Source organism: Podarcis erhardii (assembly GCF_964252035.2).
Source record: "Podarcis erhardii genome assembly, chromosome: 11".
NCBI lineage: Eukaryota > Metazoa > Chordata > Lepidosauria > Squamata > Lacertidae > Podarcis > Podarcis erhardii.
The window spans coordinates 29604969-29632702 of NC_138501.1; the positions used below are offsets into that span (position 1 = coordinate 29604969).

Genomic DNA, 27734 nt, shown 5'->3' on the forward strand with positions numbered 1-27734 from the left:
GCAGAATTCTTATTTGAGGATGGTGTTGGTGGGGTCAAGCCTGGGCTCCAATAATAATGTGATGGGCTCAAATAATAATTTTAAAATTATTGTGCAATTGGAGGTTCACTTCCTTCATTCCTTTTGATAAGTAGTTTTTGCAAAGGTAATAGATAAAACAACAACAACCCAGCAACTCAACTGTTGAGAACTTGTGAAATATGCAACCCCCTAATCAAAGGGTCATTTCGATTTCCCAGAGGCCTCCACTGCTGCCATTCTCCCTGACAGAGAAGTTTCAGCGTGAAACTGCTTAGCAAGACGACTGATTATATCCGTTTAAGTCTGAGGAAAGATAATGGTCGCTTATGACAAAGAGCGACCCCTTAACACTTTTATGGAGGTCGGCTCTCGCGCTGCGCAACGCCTGCTCAACATGCCCACTTTCTGGTCCGTCCCACTGCCTTAATCGGTGTCTTCCGCGAGCTGAGTTTTAATAATGCATGATATATTATCAAAATGTGGCGCCTTTTGTTATTATCGCACGCGTTTAAGAAGGCAGAAAGGACGGGAAGCACGCAGCAACCCGGCGAGGGCGAGAAGGCGAGGTTCGCTCGTTCCTTATCTACTAAGCAGCTTCGAGGAACCTGCCCCGCGTGGGCCGAGGACGCGGCCGCCGAAGGAGGGAGCTGGTTCGCCGCCAAAATAAGGGCACCGCCAGTTTCCCTTCGACGCCCAGGAAAGCGAGCCTTGCGCCTAATTACACATTAGCCCGGCAGCGGGAAGCAGGGCGCGCGGGCGGGCATGCGAAGGTCCCAGCTGCATCTGCAGGCGCCGCCACAGACGCGAGCGAGCGAGCGAGCGAGCGAGGCGCAGGAGGCGGCAGCACCGCGGGCTCCATGGCGGCCGCGCAAGTGCACATGTGCCAGACCATCTTTCCCGCGCACACGAACTACCGCGGGGAGTTGGGCGCGGGGCAGCTGCTCAAATGGATCGACACCACGGCCTGCCTGGCGGGTAAGCGCGAGCGCTCCCTTCTCCCCCCCGCCTGCTTCAGGCGCTCAGGGTGACCCTCAGGGCCGGGGGTGGGGGGGGGGATGCGCAGCAGCGGGTGCTTCTGGCCCCCTCGTCTCTGGCGAGCTCCAAGATAGCGACGGTGCCCGGCTGTTCACCACCTCTTCCAGGCCTTCTAAGAGTTGCATGGCACAGGCAGAAAGTCTACTGGTGCAGCTCTTATCCACTTAACAGGTGGATAGGGCGCAAACGTTGGATTTTTTTACTTGTCTGGCAAGTAATAAGGGGCAGCAAGCCCAATCCTCATCTTCATGATGCTGTAACTACCTCCTTTGCACAGTATCCTCAGTTTGGGAAGCGAGGATTTGCAGTGTCAGGTAAGGCCAGGTGCCAACTTCTCCCGGGAGGAAACCCTGTTGAACTCAATGGGACTTATTTCTGAGGAGACATGGGTAGAATGGTGCTGCCAGCTCCTTACACTGCAATCCTAAGTATATCTACTCAGAGGTAAGTTCTATTGAATTCATTGAGGCTTACCTCCAGCTGGGTGGTTTTAGGATTGCATAGTGCCAGCATAATGTGCTCATTAGCAGATACTAAGGAGCACAAAAATATTAGTAAAGTTTTATTTCTCTCTCTCTCTCTCTCTCAGTATGGTATCATTCTAGAAATAAAATTATTATTATGCTGGCACTTGCAATTTCCAGAGGTTTTTTCTTCCTTCAGTAAGGCTGTGAGGTATACTGGAGCATTTGTAATGCAAACTAGCTTAATTACAATACTCATTTTGTTGGTAAAGAATTTAGGGATTTCACAGCTTTAAAATTAAAACAGGTTCATTTTTCTCTTTTATATAACCCCAGTTACTGAATGATTTTATCTTTTTTGTCACAACTCTCCTATGAGGTAGGAAAGAGTTATTAAGCTAGGAGGTCACCATGGACAAATTTGGAATTTTGAGAGAGTGCCATGTGCACCACCCTTCAAGTATGTTCTCTGCCCTGGGCCATTCCCCACAAAAGACAAAAAGAGAATCTCTGTGTGTGCGTGCGCACGTGTTTTTATGGCCTCTGGACAAAAGTTGGAAGCAGTAGAATTAAAATGCATTCTCTTGAACTTGTATGGTTTTACAAAGGACCGCCCCCACCCCACCTTACAGTGGTATATTTCACATCCAACAGCACATATCCAGTGCTTGCCAACACACACACACACACGGCAGAGATCCTAAAGGATCTTCATCATTTTTACTAAAGATGGCAACAACCCACCAACAAATCACAGAACACCCTCTGTAGATAGAGAGGTGACTTGTGAATTGTTGGTTGTTTTGAGGGTATCTCTTGTAAAAATTATGATGATCCAGAAAGAATACACTCAGGGGCTTCTTGGGCACCAGGAAAAGTCCTCAGGACTGCTATTGTGGCTATGGGCACCACAGTGAGCAAGCCATATTTTTCACACATTTGTATACAACGCCGGCAGTAGAATTAAACAACATTCACCAGAAACCCATGTTCTGCATCCTGCATTTGCCTGTACTGTTTTCTCTGAACTTGCACAAGACAGCTACTGAACACATGCACTCTACCCACCAGGTCAGTTTCTCTCTCCATGAAGATTGGTATATGGTTACAGTTGTTGGATGACATTCCTTAGTTAAGCCAATTGCTTGCTAATAGTCAGGAATGATTGGTTGGTGTTCTCTCGGTGTAACATAGGATTGGATATGTTTTCCTGAATGACCAGTTTGCCAGTAAGGTTTGATCCGATACCACTGTTGTGCCAGAGAGTGTGTGTGTGTAACAGAAAAGGCTATTTGAATCTGAGATACTCATGGGAGAAAGTGGGGAGTATTGAAAGTGAGCTGGCTAAAAACGAGAGATGGTGCAGGTGCTGTATATTGGGAAACCCAATGCACGATTAGCATCTGTACTGCCTGTTCCCCACAGAGAGTGCTATAGTTTAGATTAGCAAACTACAACTTCCAGAATTCTTGGGGGAAGAAGCCATGTGCCTAAAATTTATGGTGTGGATGTGACCTGAGTTCAGTTCTGATACTGAAAACAAAATCCTTAGGCTCAGAGGCATCCTGCATGTCTTTTGCACCTGACTCTACCTGGTAGATCTTAGGGTTCAAATAATTAAAAAACAAACTTCTGAGAAATCTGAAGCCTGGCTACCCTGATGAACCTTATTATGAGGATGAAATGGAGAAAATTCTATAAATATCCTAAACTCCTTGGAGGAACAGTAGGCTACAAATGTTAAAAGGGGGGGAAAGTTTTCAATCTTTTCCTTTGGAAGTTAAGCATTACTCAAGAGGCTGTAAATTATTTCAAGCACTATCTCACCAGTACCCTTATATCTAGTTCACAGATGGCCCCGTTTCGTGTTCTTATTGGCTTTAAAAGATGATTAGACAAATTCTGGCTCTCTGGCTATTAAAGATCATGACAGTGTTCTACTTCAGTTGTCGGAGGCATATACTGCCTCTGAATATCATTTGCGAGGAATCACAAGTGGGGAGGGTGCTGTTGCATTCAGGAGCTGCTTGTGGGCTTCCCACAGGCCTCCAATTGACCACAGTAATTGGGCTGCTGGACTAATTTCCTTACGTATAATTTTTAAGAAAACAGTTTTGTGGACTTCAGTTGTGTTTTATTGATAATCTTGCTAAGTAAGCCACTTAGAGAGTGTTGTCATGAAGCTATCCATAAATCTTAACAAATGAACAGAATTTATAGATTTTTTGTGAGGGGAAGAACATGTATGCTTGTTGGGAAGCTGCAGTTGGAACTGGTAAATGCGATAAAATAGATGCAGGATAACAAAACCAGATGGGGTAGCCAGTACCATAGAAGACAAAATTGGGATTCAATATGACCTTAACTGGGCCCAACTAAGAAGATGAATTTCAATAGGGACAAATGTAAGGTTCTTCACTTAGGCAGGAAGAACCAGAAGCACAAATATAAGATGGAGGACACCTGGATTGCCAGTAGTACATGTGAAAAGGATCTAGCAGACTTAATGGACCACAAGCATAATGTGAGTCACTAGTGTGATGCAGCAACCAAAAAATCAAATGCTATTTTAGGCTGCATCAACAGAAGTATAGTGTCCTGATGGTGTCTGTTTTGGTCAGACCACACCTAGAGCACTGTGTCCAGTTCTGGACACCACAATTAAAGAAGGATATTGACAAGCTGGAATGTGTGCAGAGGAAAACAACCAAGATGATCAAGGGTCTGGAAACCAAGCCTTATAAGGAATGCTTGAGGGATTTGGGTACATTTAGCCTGGTAGAGAGGAGAAAGGATAGCCATCTTCAAATAGCTAAAGGGCTGTGACATGGAGGATGGAACAAGCTTGGTTTCTCCTGCTCCGAAGGGTAGGAACTGAACCAATGGATTCAAGCTACAAAAAAGGAGATTGGAGTAGACTCCCTAGGGAGGTGGTGGACTCTCGTTCCTTGGAGGTTTTTAAGCAGAGGTTGAATGTCCATCTGGGAGTCCCTTCCAGCTCTACAATTCTATGATTAACAATGTGCATCTTTGGAAGGAAAGCATCATATGTGTAAAGTGGCCCTTAGAGGACAACCAAATTAACCATGCTTAAGGGCAAAGGCATGTTGAGAGAAAACTTATAATTGCTTACATGTTTATAATTGCCTTTTCTTCCAAGCTGAGAAACACGCTGGCATGCCCTGTGTGACAGCATCGGTGGATGACATTCAGTTTGAAGAGACTGCCAGGTATACCTTCAAATAGTTATTATCAGCACTTTTCACAGCCTTCCTTTATTTTCTGTGTAACAGAGATTAACCAGAACATTAAAAATTGGTCCAGTGAACATAGGAGATGATTCTCTTAAGGGTGGGCAGCTTCTCTCAGCCTGAGGACCATGTTCTGTCATGGGGCCTCATGACAATAGTGGACAAGGGCCAGAAGCAGAAGGAGGTGGAGGAATGTATGAGGCTCTTACCTTTGTACAGTAGGTTACATTCCAGCTGTGTTGAAATCCAACACACACCCCCCCCCTCAATTCTGCATTCAGCTAAGCAAGTATTATGATCATAGTTCAAATAAACATGGAGACAAAAACACAACACTCAAGGAGGGCATGGGGGAGGGGCATAACCCAAGGATAGGGGTGTGTGACTTGGGGGGGGGGGCGGGGAGTTCAGATAGGAGTGCCTGCAAGGGATACAAGTTTGTCTACAAATACAACCATTTACCGAGAAAGGAAACCACTTTTAAAAAAATCTTACAATGTTTTTCTTGATATGACGATGAGTGGCATTCATGCGTAAGAAGTCATAAATTGGCATCCCCCCCATTTTCAAAGATTATGCATTTAATTGATTCATAAAAGTGCATGCAACTCAAGAAATATATTTTGCTTTTAACTTCCAGAAATAAGGGGGGGGGGTGTTCCCCACTGAAGCTAATAGCGAGCAATTTTTGCCAGTCAACTGTTTGTCTTGATTGTTAATGTGAGAGAAGTCTGGCAGTTTTATGAAGTTAACCTTCCACCTGAGTGTTAATTAACTTTAAAAGCATTTATAATTAATGTTAATGTTCATTAATTTTGAAAACTAAGATAACATTTCTTTCTGCTGTGTTGTAAAAGTACGGAATGATAGCAAATGCAATTATTAACTTCTGTGGGATTTTAGACTACAAGTCTGTGTTTTCCTGAGGAGCAAGGCCTGATGGGTTCATGCAGTATTTACTAAATGGCACAACTTTGTGAGCACAAATACATATGTAGGTGCCATATCCATGCACACCAAGGTCATATTGCAGCAGTTACCTCTGGTATGAAGAAACAATAATATATTTACAGTGATGCTCCAGTTACAGTGTTGTGTGAATCACTTTTCACACAGATATTTAATTTTATGCTCCCCCCCCCCCCAATTGAGATTCGTGTGTACTCATTAGTGGCTTAAAATGCAGCTAGGTCATTCTTTTTCTCAATTCAAGCTGGTATTGGGGTAGGGAAGCCTCAAAACACAGTATTTCAGAATAAATGACAAGATAGAGGAGTGCACTGGATGCTGAATAAACAAGCATGCACATAGCCCAAGCTCTGTGGAACGCAGTGGATCTTATTTCTGGGATATGCTTGGACTGTGTGTTGTTCCTAAGCTGAAAACAAGATATCCCCAAGTCTTCTACATTCCCATTTCCCAAGAAATTAGCTGTGTTTCTCTAATCCACAAGGAATATAGAAATGGTAGCCAACATGGTGCCTCTATGTGTTGTTGGATTCCAACTCCCATAATTCCTGATTAATTTCTGCTGGCTTTGAGTTGGACCCCAACAATATCCGGAGTGTGCCGTGTTGGCTACTCCTGAAGTATAGGAGAAAGTTACTTGTAACAATGTGATTTTTGCACAACGAATTAAGAGCAATGCATCTTATTCCTTCAGCTCTTGCACTCCAAATCAGAGTAGTAGTAGTAGTAGTAGTAGTAGTAGTAGTATTAGTAGTAGTTATAATATTACTCCTACAACTATGTTTTGGCCTGTCAACTCCTAAAGCACCAAAAGACTAGAAATCAAAAGAGAAATAGGAGGTGCCCAACCCCATGTTTCTGTTGTAAGATGAATGTGATGGCAGAAAGGCAATCACTGGGGAGAATTAGGAGGCAAGAGGAACCTTAACACTTCCCTCCCCACCAATTCTCCTTGCAAATGCCCCCCCCCAGTTGGTTTAGGTATCTCTCCTCCCTGCATAGACAAACTGTAACTGTTCCAGGTTTTTATGCTCCTTGCTTTGTCTTTGAGATGGTTAGAATTTTTGAATATCCATCCTGTATGAGTAAAATCTGCTACTTATATATGGTCCCCCTCACCTAACCTGCCTACAGGGAAAACAGCTCCCTCCCATTAAAGAACAAGCATTGTTGTTTGTGTTTGTATACCGTGTGAATTCATCAGCAGTGTCTATTTTACATAAGTTTGTAGTTTAGATTTCCTTCTCTTTTTGCATTTTCTTTGTGTACCCTTACTGAGAGCATTCAACCTGCTACACTTCAAAAGGTCCCCATCAGTTACAAATGAGAATGCAATGGTCTGTGACACTGCAATGTTCCCTGAATTCCAATTCCCAGAGCCTCTGTTCAGAGCAAGTGGCTTTCGGGGTACTTTTCAACAGCGACAACAGAACTTTCTATATGTATAAACAGAATTATTAACCATAGATGGGATGCCCCTGGCCTTACAATGACTTTTTAAAGAATGTTTAGATAGTGTTCACACGCCAGCTCTGGGTTCTGGAGAACGAGATTAGATTCTAAGCATTTCAGGGAGATACTCTGAAAATAAAGGGTTTCCCTGACATAAATATAAGAATAAGCCAGAACCACATAGTTGTACGAAATTCAAGGTGAGGGAACTTAGCTTGGTGATAGCATGTTTGGCGCCTGGCATCACCAGGTAAAAGAAATGGGTAGCAAGTGATATGAAAGACCTCTACCTGAGGCCCTATAGAACCACTGTTAGGTAAAGTAGACAATTCTGGACAAAATAAATACTTTTACCTGGCGTAAGGTAGCTTCTTATGCTCCTAAGGGACTAATGAAAAGAAAAGCAACCGTGTGGTTTTGGCTCCAAGGAGCACCAGCAACATAATGTGTGGAAATGGCTCCAGCCTTGCAAAATAAGATAAATGAAAGCAGTGCATAGTTAAAACTGGCCACGGTGATGGCCAGCAACAGATAGCTTTAAAAGAGGATTAGGTAAACTAATGGAAGAGGAGGCTACTAACCATCACGGTTCTGCTCTCCTTGCAGAGTTGGAGGCAGTGATGTTTCTGAATGCTGTTTGTGAGAAACTGTGAGAGGGGAGGGCTCTCTTGTGTTTGTGTCCTGCTTGCTGATTCCCCATAGGCAGCTTGCTGGCCACTGTCAGAATAGGATAGTGGACTAGATAGGCCATGGGCCTGACCTGGCAGGCTCTTCTTATGTTTTTATGTCCATAAAAGTTTCTAAGCTGCAAAAAAAAATCTGCTAGCATGATGAAGTGCTGCTAGAGGAGGAACAGAGAGTTCTCCTCCTACAGCAAACCAGAGCAGGACAGCTCACTCGGTTTCCATGCTAGGTGCAGAGGAAGGACAGAATGTTCAACCTCTCATTGGCCGGGCCCCCCACATACCTAATGGAATTTCCTGTTACCATTTGCAGTCAGCGAGAGTGCCTGATCCAGGACTGAGATAGCCTTTCTTTGTCGGTACTTCACATGTGTGGATCCTGGCAGTGAAAACCAAATTCTAGGTCCAGGGTTATATACCATGTTGAAACTAGGCTCTAATTAAGACCTGCTACTCTTTCTGTCCTTGGAAATAGCAGAACAGCCTCAGCCTGCATTGCAATCGCTTCTAGAGGAAGAACCCCTTCACAATTTGTAGCTCCGCTTTCAGTTTAAAGTCCAAACCAGGTTATGCTCTCTCCTTCCTTGGAGGTTTTTTAAGCAGAGGCTAGGTTGCCATCTGTCATGGATGCTTTAGCTGAGAACCCTGCATTACAGGGGGGAGTTGGACTAGATGATTCTTGGGGACCTTTCCAATTCTACAATTCTATGGTTCTATGAAGGGACGCAGGTGGCGCTGTGGGTTAAACCACAGAGCCTAGGGCTTGCCAATCAGAAGGTCGGTGGTTCGAATCCCTGCGACGGGGTGAGCTCCCTTTGTTCGGTCCCTGCTCTTGCCAACCTAGCAGTTCGAAAGCACGTCAAAGTGCGAGTAGATAAATAGGTACTGCTCTGGTGGGAAGGTAAACGGCGTTTCCGTGCACTGCTCTGGTTTGCCAGAAGCGGCTTAGTCATGCTAGCTGCATGACCCGGAAGCTGTACACCGGCTCCCTCGGCCAATAAAGCGAGATGAGTGCCGCAACCCCCGTGTTGGCCACGACTGGACCTGATGGTCAGGGGTCCCTTTACCTTTACCTTATGGTTCTATGATAAGTGTTCAGCAGCTTGCCTGTGGACAGTGGGCAGAGGCTGACCCAAGCAGCAAGTCACCTTCCTTGCCATTGCCCTGCAGAGCCAAAATGCTTTATTTCTGCCAATACCCCTCTCTCCCTCTGGTATTGATGGCTGGCCATGCAGTAGCCAGCAGTGTCATGTTGCCATTGCTAGATCAGGGCCAGTAAAGGCCTGGAACACCTTATAATATTCTGTTTTTGTATAATGAGATTATGGTGCTTTTTTCTGTTAATAGAGTCGGACAGATTATCAGCATTAATGCTAAGGTAAACCGGGCATTCACTACGAGTATGGAGGTAAGAGACTGCATTTATTTGTCTTGGTGTGTTTTTAAGCTGAGATTATATATGGTGTTATATAGGCAGAATGAAACAAATGAAAGAATGAATTCATGTTAAGTAAATGTCCATCGCCAATAGGATGTCTTTAGTGGGGACTCAAATCTCTCTCACTAGCTTTTATCCCCTTCTCTACATTTCCTAATCATTTCCTAACCACAACATGACTCTTGTCTTCTACCCCCGGGTTACAAGTTCAAAGCATACTCCAGGTCCCCTTAGCTGCCCAGAGCTATTGACTTTCTGAGAGGCTGTGTCCGATGTGCTTCCATTTACCATGGTACTGTTTCAGTAGATCCACTCCCACAAAATAGGCTCTCTGACAACTTTTTTGGTCACCAAACACTTGTATTCTTTGTGCAGAACTACTTCTGGCTTCTCTTTCAAGTGATTCGGTATCTGCCACAGTACACTGCAAATTTTTAAATGTTTACATTCTTCTCACTCAAAACATTTTGTTCCAACAGTTTGTTAAAAGAGTTGAGCACTGAAACTGAATGAAAAAGTTCATAAATACAGAACATCTGCAGGCTTATCAGTTCAAAATGTGCCCTCAAGTCTATATTAGTCTTTATGGGGTTTAGTCATGCACGGCAAGGACTATAAAAGCTATAAAGAGCACCAGTGTGGTGTAATGTTTAGAGGGTTGGACAGGACTGAAGAGACCTTGATGCAAATCCTCAGTCAATTCAAAGCATGCTGGAAGACCTTGCACCAGTCTCAGTCTAACCAACCTCACAGGATGCTGTGAGAATCTGGAGAACCATGTGTTTTTCTTGAGCTCCTTGGAGGAAAGGCAGGACATAAATTTAATAAATCAATAAATATTGGCTGAAAATGGCCCAAGTGTTTCCTTCCTCCTTTCAGCACCCCATCCGCTTTAAAATTAGCCACCAATCAACATTTTATAGAATTTTATAGAATCAGCACTTCTACTTAGGTTTACAGTACTGCACGCACTTAGCAGGGAATAGGTCCCACTGAACTCAGTCGATATCTCTGAGCATCCAAACTGAACTCCAGTCTACCTGAAGGAGCGTCTCGACCCCCATCATTCAGTCTGGACACTGAGGTCCAGCTCTGAGGCCTTCTGGTTGTTCCCTCACCGCGAGAAGTGAGGTTACAGGGAACCAGGCCGAGGGCCTTCTTGGTAGTGGCGCCCGCCCTGTGGAATGTCCTCCTGTCAGATGTCAAGGAAGTAAAAAACTATCTGACTTTTAGAAGACATCTGAAGGCAGCTCTGTTTAGGGAAGTTTTTAATGTTTGATATTTTATTGTGTTTTGAATATTCTGTTGGGAGCCAAGCCACCCAGAGTGGCTGGGGAAACTCAGCCAGATGGGTGGGGTATAAATAATAAATTTAGTAGTAGTAGTAGTAGTAGTAGTAGTAGTAGTAGTAGTAGTAGTAGATGATGTAACATAGGATTGTACTGTTAAGACACTTGGGAAGCAATGGAGATAATAACATAATTATGAAACATAACATAATTATGAGTTGGTGAGCTCAGCTCTTTATTAAGATGAAGGGAGTGCTAGTATTATTACATAAACCAGTTCTAAATTATATAACTCCTAGTAATCCGGTGTTGTTGTTTCCATTTGCATGTAGGTTGGTGTCAAAGTTACATTGCAAGATCCTCTTACCACCTTCCAAAAACTGATTTGTGTGGCTTTCTCTACATACGTGGCAAAACCAGTACATAATGGCAAGGTGATATATTCCGTTCAAAAATGGTCCTTTGTTTACGTGGATTCCAGAATGGTCTGTAAAGCAAATTGTGGTGTTCATGGCAGCTTACCCTTACATAATTTGTACTAATATTGTTTGTCTGACAGCAAAGTAGTAGCGCTGCGGAAGAATTGTAGGTGGCAAACATGCATCAGAAACTTTTACTGCGGTAATTTGACAGTGGGCTAGCTAAGGGGAAGTGCCACAATTTCATTGCATTCAGTGCCTGCTACGCATTGCATTTCTAGTTCTGTTTTCTGAGACAAATTTTAGTTTAGGTTGATTTAGCTTAGGTTGGCGGAGCTTCATGCTCCGGCACCAGGGGGCGGAGAGCAGGCAGGGCTGGGGTGTGTCCTGGGGGCATGGCATGCCGCCTGCGGAGGTGTGGCGCCCAGTGCAGGCGGGGGACAGCTGCGATGGCACCCCTCCTGGGATCGCGCTGCCGGGGGCAGTGTGCTCCCCCCACACTCCTCTTCCTCCGCCACTGTGTAAATAAATAACCAACATTTGGTAAATCCGGAATGTGAGCAAATGCATGTCAAGATACTGTTGGTATGTTATCTCTTCTTACCAGTTATTAATGCAGCTTAATACAAAAGTGGCAGAATGAGTTGCAGACTTTGCTGTTGTTGAGATAATGAAGATGCACCTTTTTACCCAGGGCTTTGACACCTGAAATGTATACTGTATTTTCAGGATATTTTCAGGACCCACACTGTTGTTTGTGGTTGCATTTTTTATTGTAAGTTTAAAACTGCTTTTAATGCTGTATTTTCACTTGTAAATAACTCACCCTGAGATCTTAGGGTAAAGGGTAGGTAATAAAATAAAATAATAAAATAAAATAAAAGTAGAATTTACTTTGACAATCCTTTTTAAAAAATCTTAATTTGTTCAGGTTGATTTAAAACCAGTGGAGTTCGTCACTGCACAGGATTTTCTCGAGCACACCCTGGCTGCTGAGAGAAGAAAAATCCGACTGGATCATGAACGCGTCTGTAAGAACCTGGTGGAAGAATGTGGCATGAATAGTGGTCAGTCATTAGAATTTATTATTATTATTGTATCCTACCCTTCCTCCCATAGGTATCCAGGGCGCCTTACAATAACCATTAAAATGAGGTCAGCATAAAATATAATTCAAACCATATAATTCAAACCAATATCAGCAATGAAACACAGTGCAGCAGACTGCAACACTTAGACTATTGAACACCAGTCCAGCTATGTGCCAATGGAACAAACAAGTATGTCTTAAATTAGATCCTGGAAGATAATGACATGGGGGACAGCTAAAACAGACACATTGCTGTGTGCTTCCCATTTTCAAGTGGTGAGGAGTTTCATGGAAGCATTATCCAGATTGGGTTCCTATGGAGTTTCCTATCTCTGGAAACTTAAAGGTATTTTATAATATTTGGTTTATTGACAAATAGAGCACAAAGTAGAGGCATACAGATCTCCTGTTCCACAATTGTTGTTGTTGTTTAGTTGTTTAGTCGTGTCCGACTCTTCGTGACCCCATGGACCAAAGCACGCCAGGCACTTCTGTCTTCCACTGCCTCCCACAGTTTGGTCAAACTCATGGTGGTAGCTTCGAGAACACTGTCCAACCGTCTCATCCTCTGTCGTCCCCTTCTCCTTGTGCCCTCCATCTTTCCCAACATCAGGGTCTTTTCCAGGGAGTCTTCTCTTCTCACGAGGTGGCCAAAGTATTGGAGCCTCAGCTTCATGATCTGTCCTTCCAGTGAGCACTCAGGGCTGATTTTCTTCAGAATGGATAGGTTTGATCTTCTTGCAGTCCATGGGACTCTCAAGAGTCTCCTCCAGCACCATAATTCAAAAGCATCAATTCTTTGGCGATCAGCCTTCTTTATGGTCCACATTAGATCCCAATAAAAGTTAGCTACACATACAAAGTGCCTTGAGCTCATCACTCATACGCACATTTTTGTTTGTGTGTATTCTCAGTCTGCTTCTGTTGTTCACACACCTCCCCTACCATCTGCCCCCTCACTTTGGTCAGAAGGTGGGGTAGATCTGCAACACTAGCATCCCAGTGCATGGGTCACTGTTGTTTACTAGTAGCAGAAGGTGTAGGGCAGCAGGGAGGTGGGTGTGGCAGAAATGCATAAATGGTGAGTCCATTTGGTATTATGCTAATTTGCTAATAGCCAAACGTGGCTGCATATACTGTAGTGTTGTTTCCATAGACTTAAACTATCCATGTTGGAAAATGTTTTGCACTCATGACCTTTAAAACTTACAAAGTCCTTTTGGGCATAGTTTTAGCAATTATCTTAGACTAGATCAGGGGTACCCAAACTTGGGTCTCCAGCTGTTTTGGGACTACAACTCTCATCATACCTAGCTAGCAGAAACAGTGGTCAGGGATGATGGGAACTGTAGTCCAAAAGCAGCTGGAGACCCAAGATTGGAAACCCTGGACCAGATGAAATCAGTATAGGACATTTCAACCTATGAAACTGGCACATGCTCATGTTTAAAAAAAAGAAGCAGCAGCACAGTTTTTCTCTTTAAAACACACTATCATAGCCAGCACTGGCTTAACCATGATAAAGAGCAAAAAAAGTAAAGTGTTAAATTATTTTGTGCTAAGATTGCTTTCCATGAAACATCTACAAAGTTCATGAAGCAAGGTGGAATTTGTCTTCTAAATACAAATTGTACAACTTGATAAGTAGGTCCAAAGTGCAAAGCACTCAGATGAATCCAAGCTACAACACAGGGGTTATAAAACAGATGTAAGTGGGGCAGAAGCCAAACACTTAATTCAGGTCAAGTGGGATCATGTGACAGATTAGCATGATTGGCATTTTTTGAAATACTGTATAAAGATCTTGCTTTGCTAGAGATCTCTTCACCCTGGAAGACAGATCCCTCCTTCCCCTGTTGAATTATGGGTATTAAATAGACCTGTAGTCCAATTTCTCTCTATCTTTAAAACATACATTTATATGTTTCAAATTCTAATAAGCTCACGTAGTATGAATTTTAGTCTGACAGTATTAGAGAACAGGGTCAGCCAACTAGCCCGACATTACCTGTATTCTATGCTCTCATAACAGCCATAAACTCTTTTGGAATTGTCTTATGGGATACATACCTTACAAAGTGTAGTCACGCTGCTGATTTCAGTGAAGCTGCTTTATTCCTAAGACATAGGGCAGTGGCAGCCACAGTATAATTGGACTGGTCTGTCATTTCACTAACATCCTTGGCTATTCACTTCATACATTTCAGAACAAGTTTGCAATCAAGAAGAAGGTGCAGTTTCCACAGATCTCACCCATGTGCAGAGCACTGAACTTGTCTTGCCTCCCCACGCCAATCATCAAGGAAATACATTTGGTGGCCAAATTATGGCTTGGATGGAGACAGTGGCCGTTATTTCAGCAAGGTACCATTTTTTTTATTCAGCATCCTTCTGTCTTACACGTTACTGGGCAGGCCTAGTGAGGAATGCAAGGTTTCTTTCTGCCTGTCTTTTTTTCCTCTTTGTCTACTAGTTTAATGTTCATCTAATCACGCAGAGAATTCCATCATCCCCCTGTTGCTTGGTACATGGAGCTCTCTCTCTCTCTCTGTGTGTGAGACAAGAATTTCTATTAGAATTCCCTTCACACACCAGTGGGCCTGATTCATTGCCAGGGTGCTGGATGTGTCATTCCCATTCATTATTCATGTAGCTCTGATTTGTAACCTGAAGTTATACCAATAATAACTGGCTTTCCTTTGTTACTGGATAAACAGCTCATTTTATTAAAATTGCAAATCTGTCACAGGTTTTACACGGTCATAACACCAATGACCCAAGTGAGCGGCATTTATATGTAAGCACACAGCCTCATTTATATATCTGTATCTATAAATGGTTCCCAAATAACTCTGCAATAAATCTGGTCCAGAAGAATGGAGATTGGGTTTAGCTGCAGCAAAATAACACATCAAACGCTGAAAATATTTCTTTTTTGCACTTAAAAGTGATGAGCCAAAATGTAGGAGAAACAGTGCTAAACAGTGACAGAGAGCTGTCTATTTTGCTTGACAAATAGCTGACCTTGCTGCAAAGCTTTTGTAAAACAACTTACAATTAGATTTGACCTTTGAAGGTGCCAGTTAGAGTTGCTATGACCACAGGCTTACAAGGAACGAGAATGAGGTTTATAAAAGCAAGCAGTACTCAAAGAACAAACTGAATATATGCTCAGACAGGGATATATACACACACACACACACACACACACACACACACACACACACACTTTTAAATACTGTGATACTAACCAAGCAGTGTCAAAGATGAACTAAACAGAAATCTGCTAGAATGAGATTTGGTCTTTCAGGTACACCATGACTGTAAAAATATGGGCTTACCTTTCTAGTAAAATAATATCAGGTTTTTAGGCCTAACAGTGAAAAAAGATTGCAAACTTCATCTACACATTTACACCTCCGTTCTTGACATTAATCTGCTTCTATCTTTATTGTTGTATTGCAAATGAGATATTTAGCAATTTAAATAGGAGGAGCAAATTATTCCTAATGAAAACCAAAGTAATTTGAATGCATTATAAAGATGCACAATTCAATTAATTAGAAACAGATAATTGTGCACGCTTAACAATTCTGGTACATCATAAAGGGTAATTGAGTTAAGGCTAAAGATAAATAATGGTGCAAAACAGTATTATCTCTAAGCTAAGCAAAGGTTAGGAAGAAATTTCAGTCCTACAACACCACCACAACAAAACAATACCTAATTCTCAACAAATTCTTTTTATAAGATTCATTCTGTTAAAATAAACTCACACAAGGACTTAATTTTCCCCCCTTTCATATATAGGGCCTAATGGGCCTAGCACTGCCTGGGATTGTTTTAGAAACTAAAAAAAAACTGGTTTTTTTTTGAAAAAAGAGTGTTTTTTGTGAGTTTGGACCCATCACATCAAAAATCAAGTGAAGTCACTACAAAGTCATGTTTCATTTCACCATCTCGATTCAAAATTGCACTTAGTGTCCAAACTTCAATGAAGATACCAACCTCAAGAACCTTTGCGCAGAGTTCAGCAACAATACAGTGGTGCCTCGCAAGACGAAAAGAATCCATTCCGCGATTCTCTTCGTCTAGCGGTTTTTTCGTCTTGCGAAGCAAGCCCATTGACGGCTTAGCGGATTAGCGCTATTAGCGGCTTAGCGGATCAGCTGATAAGCGGCTTAGCGGCTTAGAAAAAGGGGGGGGGAAGGAAACAAAACCCGCAGGAACTCGCAAGACATTTTCGTCTTGCGAAGCAAGCCCATAGGGAAATTCGTTTAGCGAAGCGCCTCCAAAACGGAAAACCCTTTCGTCTAGCGGGTTTTCCGTCTTGCGAGGCGTTCGTCTTGCGGGGCACCACTGTACCTTGAGAGGTGGCCAGACCTATGCCCCCAAATGGGTGCAGTTACACCAAAGTCACATTTGGGTCTGCCTCCTTGATTCAAAATGGCACCTGGTGCCCAAACATTGGCACAGACCCTCATCCCCCCACCCATGATGTGTTTGGCAGCAATATATTTAGAGGCTGCCAAAACAGGCAAAGAAATACCAGTGTTTATAATTTTTTAAAGAAATTGTTTCTGTACTCAATTGTTTTTAACTGTTTTTATATATGTAACTGTCTTATATACCTCATTATACTGTAAATCGATTTGAGATGTTTCATGGGAAATGATTCATCAAATAAATGAATGAACGAATGAAGAAAAATAGCACTTAATGTATGGAAGAGCTAAGCCAAACAGTCCCCCCTCCCCCCTTAAAATAATAGATATAGATACCAGAAACCACAATTCTCAGGTGCCTGAAGTTCTAACTGAAGAGAATGTTTCTACCTTTATGAAAACCAGTATAAGCTATAAACTTGGAATTTCCATTTTATAGACTTAGTTTGTTGCATAGAAATACTGAAATGTTGCATTGATATGAAAAGAAATAGCATGATAATATATGTATTTTAATTTGCTTTCCTTTTTCCTCCTTCAGTCGCCTGTGTAGGCTGCATCCAACTTTGAAATCTGTAGATATGTTTAAATTCCGGGGACCTTCAACTGTTGGTGACCGCCTGGTTTTCAATGCTATAGTTAACAATACTTTTCAGAAAAGGTAATAAACTTGTCTCTATCTTAATGCTACTGTGTGGTCTAAAATGCTTCAGTTTCAATTTGCGTAAAGAATATAAAAATTAAAATGTAGTTTGCAGTGCTATTTTTCTAGAAAAAATAGGTGCCAGAGGTCACCACAAATTCCTCACTTGTTCTCTTATAATGGCAATGGTACCCACCTGAGAGGTGCCAAGACTGAGTTCCAGCGAGTTCCAAAGAAAGAAACAGCCCTGAAAGAAAAAGCCCTGGTAGTTTGAAATTATACCATTCTTTGTTACACTAGCAAGAACATAAGTATTAAAAAGTAATATTCAGATATTTCCCCTCTGTTTATTGTACAACAACTGGAGATTGTAGTTTCTTGTATGTATGCTCCATTATTCATACGCATTCCCTTTGACCAGTTATTATGCGTTATCCTAGCCCGGTATTAACAGACCTTAGCAAATCAGTAAATCTCATCACAGAATAGGAAGTTGTATGTCATGTCATAACACTTGGTGTGAGAGCCTAACTAACATCTGATGTACTTTAGAGATCAAGAAATATAAAAGTATACATAGGGTTGGAGTCCAATCCCATGCATGTCTGCACAGAAATGCCCTATTTAGATCAATGGAGCTTAGGCTCACCTGTATAATATGGCAGGTATAATAATTTATTTCCTCCTTTTAAAAAAAACAGCTTGTAGCTTCTCTGTATACTGTAATTCGGTGCGGCATCTGTCACACCCCAGCTGCTAAATTAACTGAAAGCTCTTCTTTTTCAGCATTGAAGTTGGAGTTCGTGTTGAGGCCTTCAATTGTGAGGAATGGGCCAAAGGCCAAGCTCGGCATATCAACAGTGCCTTTTTAATTTTTAATGCTGTAAATGAACATGGAGAACTTATTACCATCCCCAGAGTCAAATCTATTACAAAGGTGAACGTTTAAAAAAATAGGGAGAGAACAACTGTGTACATAAACAAGATAATCAGATTATTAATTTAGAAATTATGAAATGGATAGTATACCAGTAGGAGAAGTGAATATTTATTTGAGTTTTGTAAGATGAAAAATATATAAATCATTTTTGTCCCATAAAGGGCACTAATTCTAAAGTGCTTTGGATTAATATTTCATCTAGAAGACGATTATTGAACTCATAGCCAAGGACTGAAATACTCTGCCAGTCTCAGGTAAAAGGACTCGTGGTAGTTTTGTGATCCTAAGACAAACCAGAATTATACTTTTCAGACAGTATTGTAGTTAACTTACACATTTTATTTAGATGGTTGGCTTCACAGTAAAGTCTGTGTTATGCTCTTTTTAAAAAGCTTGTTATATTCAATCTGTCCGCTATTCTGAAAATTAGAAAAACTACAATGTAAAATTTATAACTAATTATTATTTTTTCTTGCTTTGTTCATTGCAAAGGATGGTTTAAGGCGATATCATGGAGCTATTGCACGGAAGAAAATTAGATTAGCCAGGTACAGTAAGTAAGCCCAAAGACAGCATAAATGTTTAAAATGCCATTAACAGTACAGCTGATGCTATTTCTCAGCTGCTATTGTACAGCTGATCATGTTTGGTTTGTGAAACGTCAACAGAAAACATCAGTGCATGAGATGTTCCTCACAGATTGTACACAAAATCATTTTGGTGTACAGTAATGTGATATAAATCCGGCTTTGAACACAACAGATTCTGGAATCTCTTCCTCCACGTGGGATTGTTATGGGAGTGAGGGTATAGTTAGGATTTTTCCTAACTTTTTCCAGACATGCATGTCCATAACATGTTGTGTTTAATAAGCTCTGGTAAAGAAGTCTGTTTTAATGAACAATTTGATGTTTGAGCAGGATTGTTGCACCTTATCTGGAGATGACAGCTTTAATGTTCCAAGGCAATATAACAGAAAGTAGCAGGTGGAACTCTTGTCTCCTACCTTAAGTGTTATGCTGGGTAATCTTTTCCCATGCTGGTGGAGGAAAAATTGGGAAGTAAAGTGCCTGTGTCCTATCTCAGTGCCTTAGAGCATTTAAGAACCCCTTGTAGATAACTAGGGTTGTAACCAACATCAACCATACTCATGACCAATTTAAGTCCATTAATTCCAGTGGATCTATTTGTTGATCACTTCTCCTACCTGGGCAGTTATCTTTCCACAAGAGCCGACACTGATGCCAAAATCCAGCATTGCCTGAGCTCTGTAAGTGCAGCTTTCTCCTGACTGAAGTGCAATTTGAGGATTGGGACATTCGTAGGGAAACCAAAATGCATGTTAACAAAGCTATTGCACTACCAACCTTACTGTATGCTTGTGAAACATGGACCACTTAAAACGCCTTCTCCATCTCCTCAAAAGATTCCATCAATGGCATCTCTGAAAAAAAATTACATATCACTTGGGAAGACAGGTGAACTAATGTCGGTGTACTGGAAGAAGCAAAGATCACATGTCGAAGCAATGATTCTTCAACATCAACTTCGTTGGACTGGTCATGTTGTTCAGATGCCTGATTATAGTCTTCCAAAGCAACTACTCTATTCTGAACTTAAAAATGGAAAGCGTAATGCTGGTGGTCAACAAAGAGGTTTATAGACTTTCTCAAGGCAAATCTAAAAAAATGTAGTATAAACACCGACAATTGGGAAACATTGGTCTGCGGGTGTTCTAATTGGAGAACAGTCTTTACCAAAGGTGTCATGGTCTGGTGACTTCTGTTTCAGTGTATCTGAAGAAGTGTGCATGCACATGAAAGCTCATACCAATAACAAACTTAGTTGGTCTCTAAGGTGCTACTGGAAGGATTTTTTAAATTTTGTTTCAACTACAGCAGACCAACACGGCTACCTACCTGAAACGTGGACTTTGAAGACGCTTGAACTCAGAATGAAAGTGAAAAACGTCCTATGAGGATGGAACAGTTGGCAAATCCTCACCTTGGTCAACTCTCACCCGGAAACCTATGCCCCCACTGTGGAAGGATGTATGGATCCAAAATTGGACTCACTGTTAAGACCGTCTTCATGGAAGACAATCTTACTCAGCTACGAGTGATCGCCAAAGAAGAAGAGTCCGAGTATAATTAAATTTGATACAACCCTAGTTTTGCAGGACGCAGATTGCATATGTGGAGTCTATGCATTTATAGCTTATATGTACAAAAGAGCCAACCATCACAAGGTCAAGGGCGGGGCTAGTTTATGTGAACCCGTTCCCATCTCCTCTGTCATCCGCACAATGGTTATTCTTGAATTTTAGTTAACTACACCTGGCAAATCTCCAGACAAGGACCTGGCAACCCTAGTTCTGATTGTTGCAAATCATAAAAACTAAGCATTTGCTAGCTGCAGCATATTTGGAAGAGTGAATGCTATATCGATTTGTCATTTTTATATAACTTGAGGAATTTTAAGAAGTTTTAAACAGTTGCACTAGTAGGAGCCAGTGCAACGAATCCTGTTAGTGCAACGGGGTTTTCCTAATTGACTTGGGGTGCAGGTGTTTGGTTTGGGACAAACCCCAGAACAGCACATGGAGGACGTGGTTCCATGTAGTAACCAGAAATGCTTGCGCTGACAGCACAGTCAAATTGCTCAACAATGAATTCCCCCCTGAGGATTTCCTAAGCTTACTTTTGGCCTTCTTTCTGCATTGTATCAACTACAGGAAATACATTCTTTTGAAGCAGGAAAACAATTGCACACTTGATTTCTGGGACAGAGGCAATCAGGTAACATCAGTAACATTTGCATATATAATATACATTAAGGGATTAAGTGTATGGCCCTAAATGTCAAAAATTGGGTGTATGATGATTGTATTTTTCTTTGTTTACTGTCTCCTGATATTTAATTATAATCAGAATTATAGGAGAATATCTGGGATATTTCCTATAACAAGTCACAGAAATTTGGCCATATATTGGCATTAAGTGGAACCGGACCACTCCTTTTCCCTCTTTTTTCCTGCCGCCACAACCCTTCCTCCTCATCTTTCCTTTCCTTGCCACACATGGGAATTATGCCAGGGACCATAGGCTGTCTACTCCTGGTTTAATTGATCAGTGAAACATAGCTGTATACACACAATACATTTAAAGCACACACATACAATTCTGGGAGCTGTAGTTTAAATCTCACAGAATTACAATTCCCAGCACTCTTAACCAACTACAGTTCCCAGAATTATTTGAGAGAAGGCATATGCTTTTTACACATGCCATGTGTACACAGCCACAAATTAGTCTCCTTTTAAACAGAATGACCTTGATCATCATGAGAGTTATACTCCTACCGTTGAAAAGGTTCAGTTCAGACACTGTCTTTTTCAAGAGGAGAGAAAGAGAACAAAATATTTGTTTTGCAACCAAATTCCAGAAATTATAGGAATTTCTGTGCCTTGTACATTTTCCCTCATTGGTTACTACTTTGCTTTGTGTTTTAGGCAGACAAAATCGAAAGCAATGTTACAGCATTGACTGTTCTGGCAGCAAAGCCTGGATGGGAAATGATTAGCACTAGCCTGGACTACGTAAGTACTCAATTGTGCAGGAGACACACACAATTCCCTATGAATTCAAAGAATTAATATGAATGGAAAGTCCCAATACAATGAGACCTTTTAGACTACAAAGTAATTATGTGTCATTAATTTTATCTTAGACACTGTCCTCTACATTTCTGCAATTTAAAAGCTGCAGCTGTTAAGGTATTTTCTAAAACTGTTAAAATTATTTGTCTGCTTCCTCTTCGAAATCAAAATGTACATTTTTAACTAACTCCATTCTCCCCCTTTCTATGACTGCTAATTAGTATGCTGCTAGAAGACACGCTTTGAATGTCAAATTGTTCACATGGATCATGTGACTATTCATGTGACATTGTGTTTTTTTCTGCTGAAGATTTTGAGTCTGGTCGGTTAAGAAAGAAACACATATTCTCACTTGTGACAGTTTCCAGTAAAACTAACCTGAAATGTTTTGTGCTTTTGGATAACCGATGTCTGACCTCTGCTTAGAGTAGATAAACATTATATAGTATTTTTATGAATCAATTGGAAGTAACAGTATGCAGTATTGATATAAAACATGACACCCAATTTTTTCTTCTTCAAGTAGATGAATAATAACAATACTTTCAGCATTTCCTTGCAACTATACAAAAAAAGCAAGGCAGCAAAAAGGCAATTAAAAAATATTTTTTTGAAAGGTCCTGTCTGTCATGCCCAGTCTATATACTTCACATGTCTGTGCAACACAGAACAGGCTTCTCAAGGATCAGACTGATTAATATGGGTCAAAGTAGTTTTGAGATATTCCTTCAGATGATCATATCTAGAGCCACTTATATCAATAGCCAGGCCACTATTATGCTTCTTCTGCCTACGGCAAAACTGATAGATCAAATCTACTGTCACAGCTCCTAAGTCCAGTTTGTCTCTTTTCCTTGCATAATTTAGCTCCTATTTGCCTTTATTCTTTATATCTCTAGCTATATCCACTCTGTTCATCGCTGAAACTTAATGGGCATAGCAATCCTAACCCCAGCCCACGAAAAGCAAAATGGATGGGAGTGGATCACCACATCCGAAACCCCGCCAGCTCACACTTGCCAGCGAAGAAGGTGGGGGGCCGTTTTTCCTTAAAAAATTGCTGCACCATCTCCAGCTGGGCCTCTTATGTGATCCAAGAGGTTTTGGAGTTAACATATCTGATCAAAAACTGCTAACAACATGTGCTAAAACAGTCCATTTTGGGACGCGGGGGGCACTGTGGGTTAAACCACAGAGCCTAGGACTTGCCAATCGGAAGGTTGACGGTTCGAATCCCCGCGACAGGTGAGCTCCTGTTGCTCGGTCCCTGCTCCTGCCAACCTAGCAGTTCGAAAGCACGTCAAAGTGCAAGTAGATAAATAGGGACCGCTCTGGCGGGAAGGTAAACGGCGTTTCCGTGCGCTGCTCTGGTTCGTCAGAAGCGGCTTAGTCATGCTGGCCACATGACCCAGAAGCTGTACGCTAGCTCCCTCGGCCAATAAAGCGAGATGAGTGTCGCAATCCCAGAGTCGGCCACGACTGGACCTAATGGTCAGGGGTCCCTTTACCTTTACCTTTTTACTGGCAGCAGCTGCTTTCCTACCCTACAGGGTGCACTGGGACTCCATTGTGCACTGGGGCTCCATTGTGAAGGAGCCCCCCCCCCAGCAACATGCTTCTCCACCTATGGAGTATCCTGCCCCCATCCCCTCCAGCCAACAACATTGAGGGAGTAGGATTGCACTGTAAAATTATAGCAATATTCTCTTATAGTGTTCTCTTCCAGTGGTTCCCAATTGGTGGTCCGCGTAACCCACCCAGGGGGTCTGTGGCACCATTCACATAACGAAAACTACCATAGAGATACCAATATTTTCTAAAGTAAGGGGTCCATGACTGGGATTTTGAAAAACGGGGGGTCTGCAGCACATAGCTAATTGGGAACCACTGTTCTATTCCATTAAAGTAAGCAGGATTCTCCTAGAAACTATTATAATGTTGTATGGCTGATACTGTTTAAAGTTATGACCCATACTTTCCTGCATATTTGATTTTAAAAGCTAAAGGACCTACCAACATTGTTAATCTTCATCCATAATTCTCTCTCTCTCCCCATGTAATAAAAAAAATTTTTTTTTTAGATAAAAATGTTTACTCTTGAAGAGACAGGTGCTTTGTCAGTCAAGGTTGAAATGCAAGTGCGGATATCTTCAGAACTAGCATTCTCCCTCTTATCTGACTTCAGACATCATGTGCACTGGGTTAAACACTATTCGTAAGCATATATATTTTTTCCTTTTAAAGTCCATATCCACTCTCATGATCTGGTTGTAGATTTTGCCTTCATAGAAAGCGATCTGTCAAAATGATTTCCGTAATATTCAGTAGGACAATGAAGAAGTTTCAAGTAAAATACACAATGGCTTTTACTGTATAAGCTTTTGTAGCCAAGGTTTGTTACAACTCATAGATAGTCTGGAGAGAGCTAAAGCATGAGCCTGGATTCAGATGACATGCTAAGCCAGTGGTTCCCAACCTTTTTTTGGCTATGCCCCCCTGGGTATCTTTAAAATCCTGATTCCCCCCCCCCCCATGACATATAATTCTTCTTATTCAAAAAGCAAACTCCTATTCACGTGGAGGAAGCCTAAAAGGACATTAACTTTAATACAGTGGTACCTCGGGTTACATACGCTTCAGGTTACATACGCTTCAGGTTACAGACTCTGCTAACCCAGAAATAGTGCTTCAGGTTAAGAACTTTGCTTCAGGATAAGAACAGAAATCGTGCTCCGGCGGCGTGGTGGCAGCAGGAGGCTCCATTAGCTAAAGTGGTGCTTCAGGTTAAGAACAGTTTCAGGTTAAGTACAGACCTCCGGAACGAATCAAGTACTTAACCCGAGGTACCACTGTAACGCATTCTCGAATTGCCCCCCCCCCAAAAAAAATCAAATTTCCCCCCTGTGGGGCCTGTGTCCCACGTTGGAAACCATGGTGCTAAGCCAAGCCAAGGTTTAGCTCAGCATGGCCAGCAGCAAAACAACTAGGGAGAAGTATGGCTTGACATTCTCAGAGTGGTTTAACACTCAGTCCCTCTTCCCAGAGAACTCTGGGTATTGTTGCTCTGTGATGGGAATAGGGATCTCCTAACAACTCTTTTGGAGAAGACATGACTATTAAACTGGTATCATAGATCTATAATGTATAGTATAGATGTGGCCATTGTCTTTAGAAAAAGGTACTTTAACCATGTTAGTTGGACAAGGAAATAGTTCTGTAAAGATATGCTGTTTAATAAAGATATGCCTTGTCAGCAGTGAAAGTGTTGAACTGGCCCAAATATATCCTACCTCTTAGATTTCAAAATGATTAAATGTGCTCCTATTTTGCATAGTGTTGTATGTTGAAAAGTAACGGGCTGGAGCCCTAAACAAGCTGCATTGGGAAACAGGTGAAGAATTATGTAATTAGTAAGGCAGAAATGGTAAACATTGACTTTCTCATTTTACTGCATTAATAAAGCATGTTATTTTTATCTTCAAAAGTTTTGTCAGCACGGCACTTGAAAGTGGAGCAAGGGAGGAAGAAGAGGCAGAGCTGGTTATATACAGTTTAATAGATGCAGGTTTAAGCTGAACTTGAAGTGAGCAATCACTTTCCCATGTAGCTTCTTTTTGCCATTCTGTTTGGTTTAAATGTTTACTGAAAAAAACGAAGTCTGTGTAACAGTTATTTAATCTGAAACAAAAGCTGCACATTCCTAGTCACAATTTAGATTATAAAGAACATATCCTTTAATTCATGTTTTACATGATACCTCAGCTACTAAACTTCACTAATGTATGGCTCATGTTCTTACAGAACGTGTAAGGTTATCCAGAATGTGACTGAAGAGGACAAAATATATCACATTACATCCATATCAATTAATGGAAATAAGCCAGATGATTTTTTAATTCTCGTGTCTCAAAGAAAGCCTTGCAAGACTGGGTAAGTAGGTGAAAGCATGCCCATTTAGTAGCAGGTAAATTTCAAGCTTTTTACAATAAAGTAACAGGACCCACACATCCAAAAATAATTATATGCTGTGAGTTTGGATGAAATAATTATTTCTTGCAAAATGTGGGGTGTCTTGATTACACAGAAACTCTGGACATAGCAAAAACTGCTTTGTAAAGACTGAAGGCAAAGGTGCATGTGTGAAAGGTCATTTGTGCAACACCCCCAACACCGGGGGTGAAGAACTGGCCTCTCCATCTCTGGGTTAAGTGTCACAAGCTTGTCAAGTAACCCACTTTTGCCTGTGTGGAGAATCAGCTGATCAGTGGGGCTTGCTAGCAGTACTGCAGCACCAAAATTCTCTCGCGAGGGTATTAGATTAACGGTTCCTGAAAATGCTTGTTATTTCTTTGGTCCCCCTTTCTATGTGATGGGACACAGATATTCTCCTGAAAGGGGAAATTTCACTATTGGGTGGATCAGTGAACTATTTACATGGCGATGGTTTACACAGGGTGTTGTTGCTGCCTGTCTGCAAGGTTGCTGAGTCCCAAGAGCCGCAAGAGCAAATGTCTTTGCAGCAACAGCTGTAGCAATTACAGTGGTACCTCAGGTTAAGTACTTAATTCGTTCCAGAGGTCCGTACTTAACCTGAAACTGTTCTTAACCTGAAGCACCACTTTAGCTAATGGGGCCTCCTGCTGCTGTCGCACCGCCGGAGCACAGTTTCTGTTCTCATCCTGAAGCAAAGTTCTTAACCTGAAGCACTATTTCTGGGTTAGCGGAGTCTGTAACCTGAAGCATATGTAACCCGACGCGTATGTAACCTGAGGTACCACTGTAGATGCTTTCAGGCAGAGGCGGATTTAAGGGAGCACGACTGGTTCTCCCACACTGGGCGCCAAGCGGAGAGGTCGCCGCAGGGGGCACTGCAACAATGATGAACCACTGAGGGCAAGAGACAAGGGGGACTGAATTTGGTGTTGCACAGGGCGCCACTGAAATTTTAAAGCCCAAAGTCTGCCACTGCTTCTTGGAACGAGTTCACAATGGGTCCTACTGTGGAAGGCATGTAGAAGCAGAGAGAAGGAAAACAATGGTAAGGGTGAAGGGGCAGATGGAGAGAGCCATCTTCCTACTTCTCCCCAGCCCCTTCCACTCACCAATAAATCATTGCATATCACTACTTCGTTACTATATTGTGTGCTACATAAACAAAGAAATGTATTAACCTCCCGTGCAGTGCAGGGTTAAGGCACGAGGTTTTAACAACCCTCCCCCTGCACAGAAAAATACAAAACTGAGCAACTACTGTCTTGTGACCAATACAGTTGCTCTACAAGATCATTTTAGACAGCTTAGATTTTTGTTGTGGCTTGTTGATAACACTACTCTTATTAAATTTAGAGACCCTTACATAATAGCTGTGAGGTCAGTTGCCTTGACATCTGTTCCATCTTCTGAGAATTACTGCAGGCGTGAAATCCAGTGTGCGGGATTCCTGATCTACCCTGATGGAAACTCCTCTTTTGTAAGCAGCATTGTAATTAAATACAGTTATTTTATGTGCTTTACTCCCTTTACTGTGCCTTTCTCTGGGATATCATAGAATCATAGAGTTGGAAGAGACCACAAGGGCCATCGAGTCCAACCCCCTGCCAAGCAGGAAAGGATATGTAGGGCTGGATGATAACTGGTTTTCAATATCGTGATATATCGCCACGTAAACATCACAATATGTTGATATACCATGGTATCTGAAAAAAGGAAGGAACGATGCAGAGGCAAACAGGACAATGTTCTGGCAACTGCTGCTACTTAATGGTTGGGCTTGGCTACCAAATGGTGGTACTCAGGACAATCCAAAGTATGGTGACGAGTCATAGTGAATACAAATAATCTGGGACTGCCAGACTACCAGCAGGCCTGCTAGGCGGCAGCAGCAGGGCTCAGCAGGCTGCCACAGCTTCTACCACCGCCAGGAATTGCAGGCCGCAG

General features: G+C 41.9%; 1 protein-coding gene across 2 annotated transcripts in view; it reads left to right on the forward strand.

Moving 5' to 3' along the window:
- Positions 1-537: 537 nt before the first annotated feature.
- Positions 538-27734, forward strand: part of ACOT12 (acyl-CoA thioesterase 12) — a 28933-nt gene continuing 1736 nt past the window's right edge. The window contains exons 1-15 of one of the 2 annotated variants that reach the window (XM_081881201.1): positions 539-996; positions 4681-4750; positions 9223-9283; positions 10935-11036; positions 11953-12088; positions 14319-14475; positions 17098-17217; positions 17986-18136; positions 18632-18687; positions 20874-20937; positions 21651-21737; positions 22697-22828; positions 23879-24012; positions 25599-25727; positions 27144-27267. In XM_081881201.1, the coding sequence (XP_081737327.1) occupies positions 879-996; positions 4681-4750; positions 9223-9283; positions 10935-11036; positions 11953-12088; positions 14319-14475; positions 17098-17217; positions 17986-18136; positions 18632-18687; positions 20874-20937; positions 21651-21737; positions 22697-22828; positions 23879-24012; positions 25599-25727; positions 27144-27267 (1641 nt within the window). In that variant the 5' untranslated portion in view covers positions 539-878. Of the gene's footprint in view, positions 997-4680; positions 4751-9222; positions 9284-10934; positions 11037-11952; positions 12089-14318; positions 14476-17097; positions 17218-17985; positions 18137-18631; positions 18688-20873; positions 20938-21650; positions 21738-22696; positions 22829-23878; positions 24013-25598; positions 25728-27143; positions 27268-27734 lie in introns of both variants that reach the window. The other variant, XM_081881202.1, reaches the window with a different exon arrangement.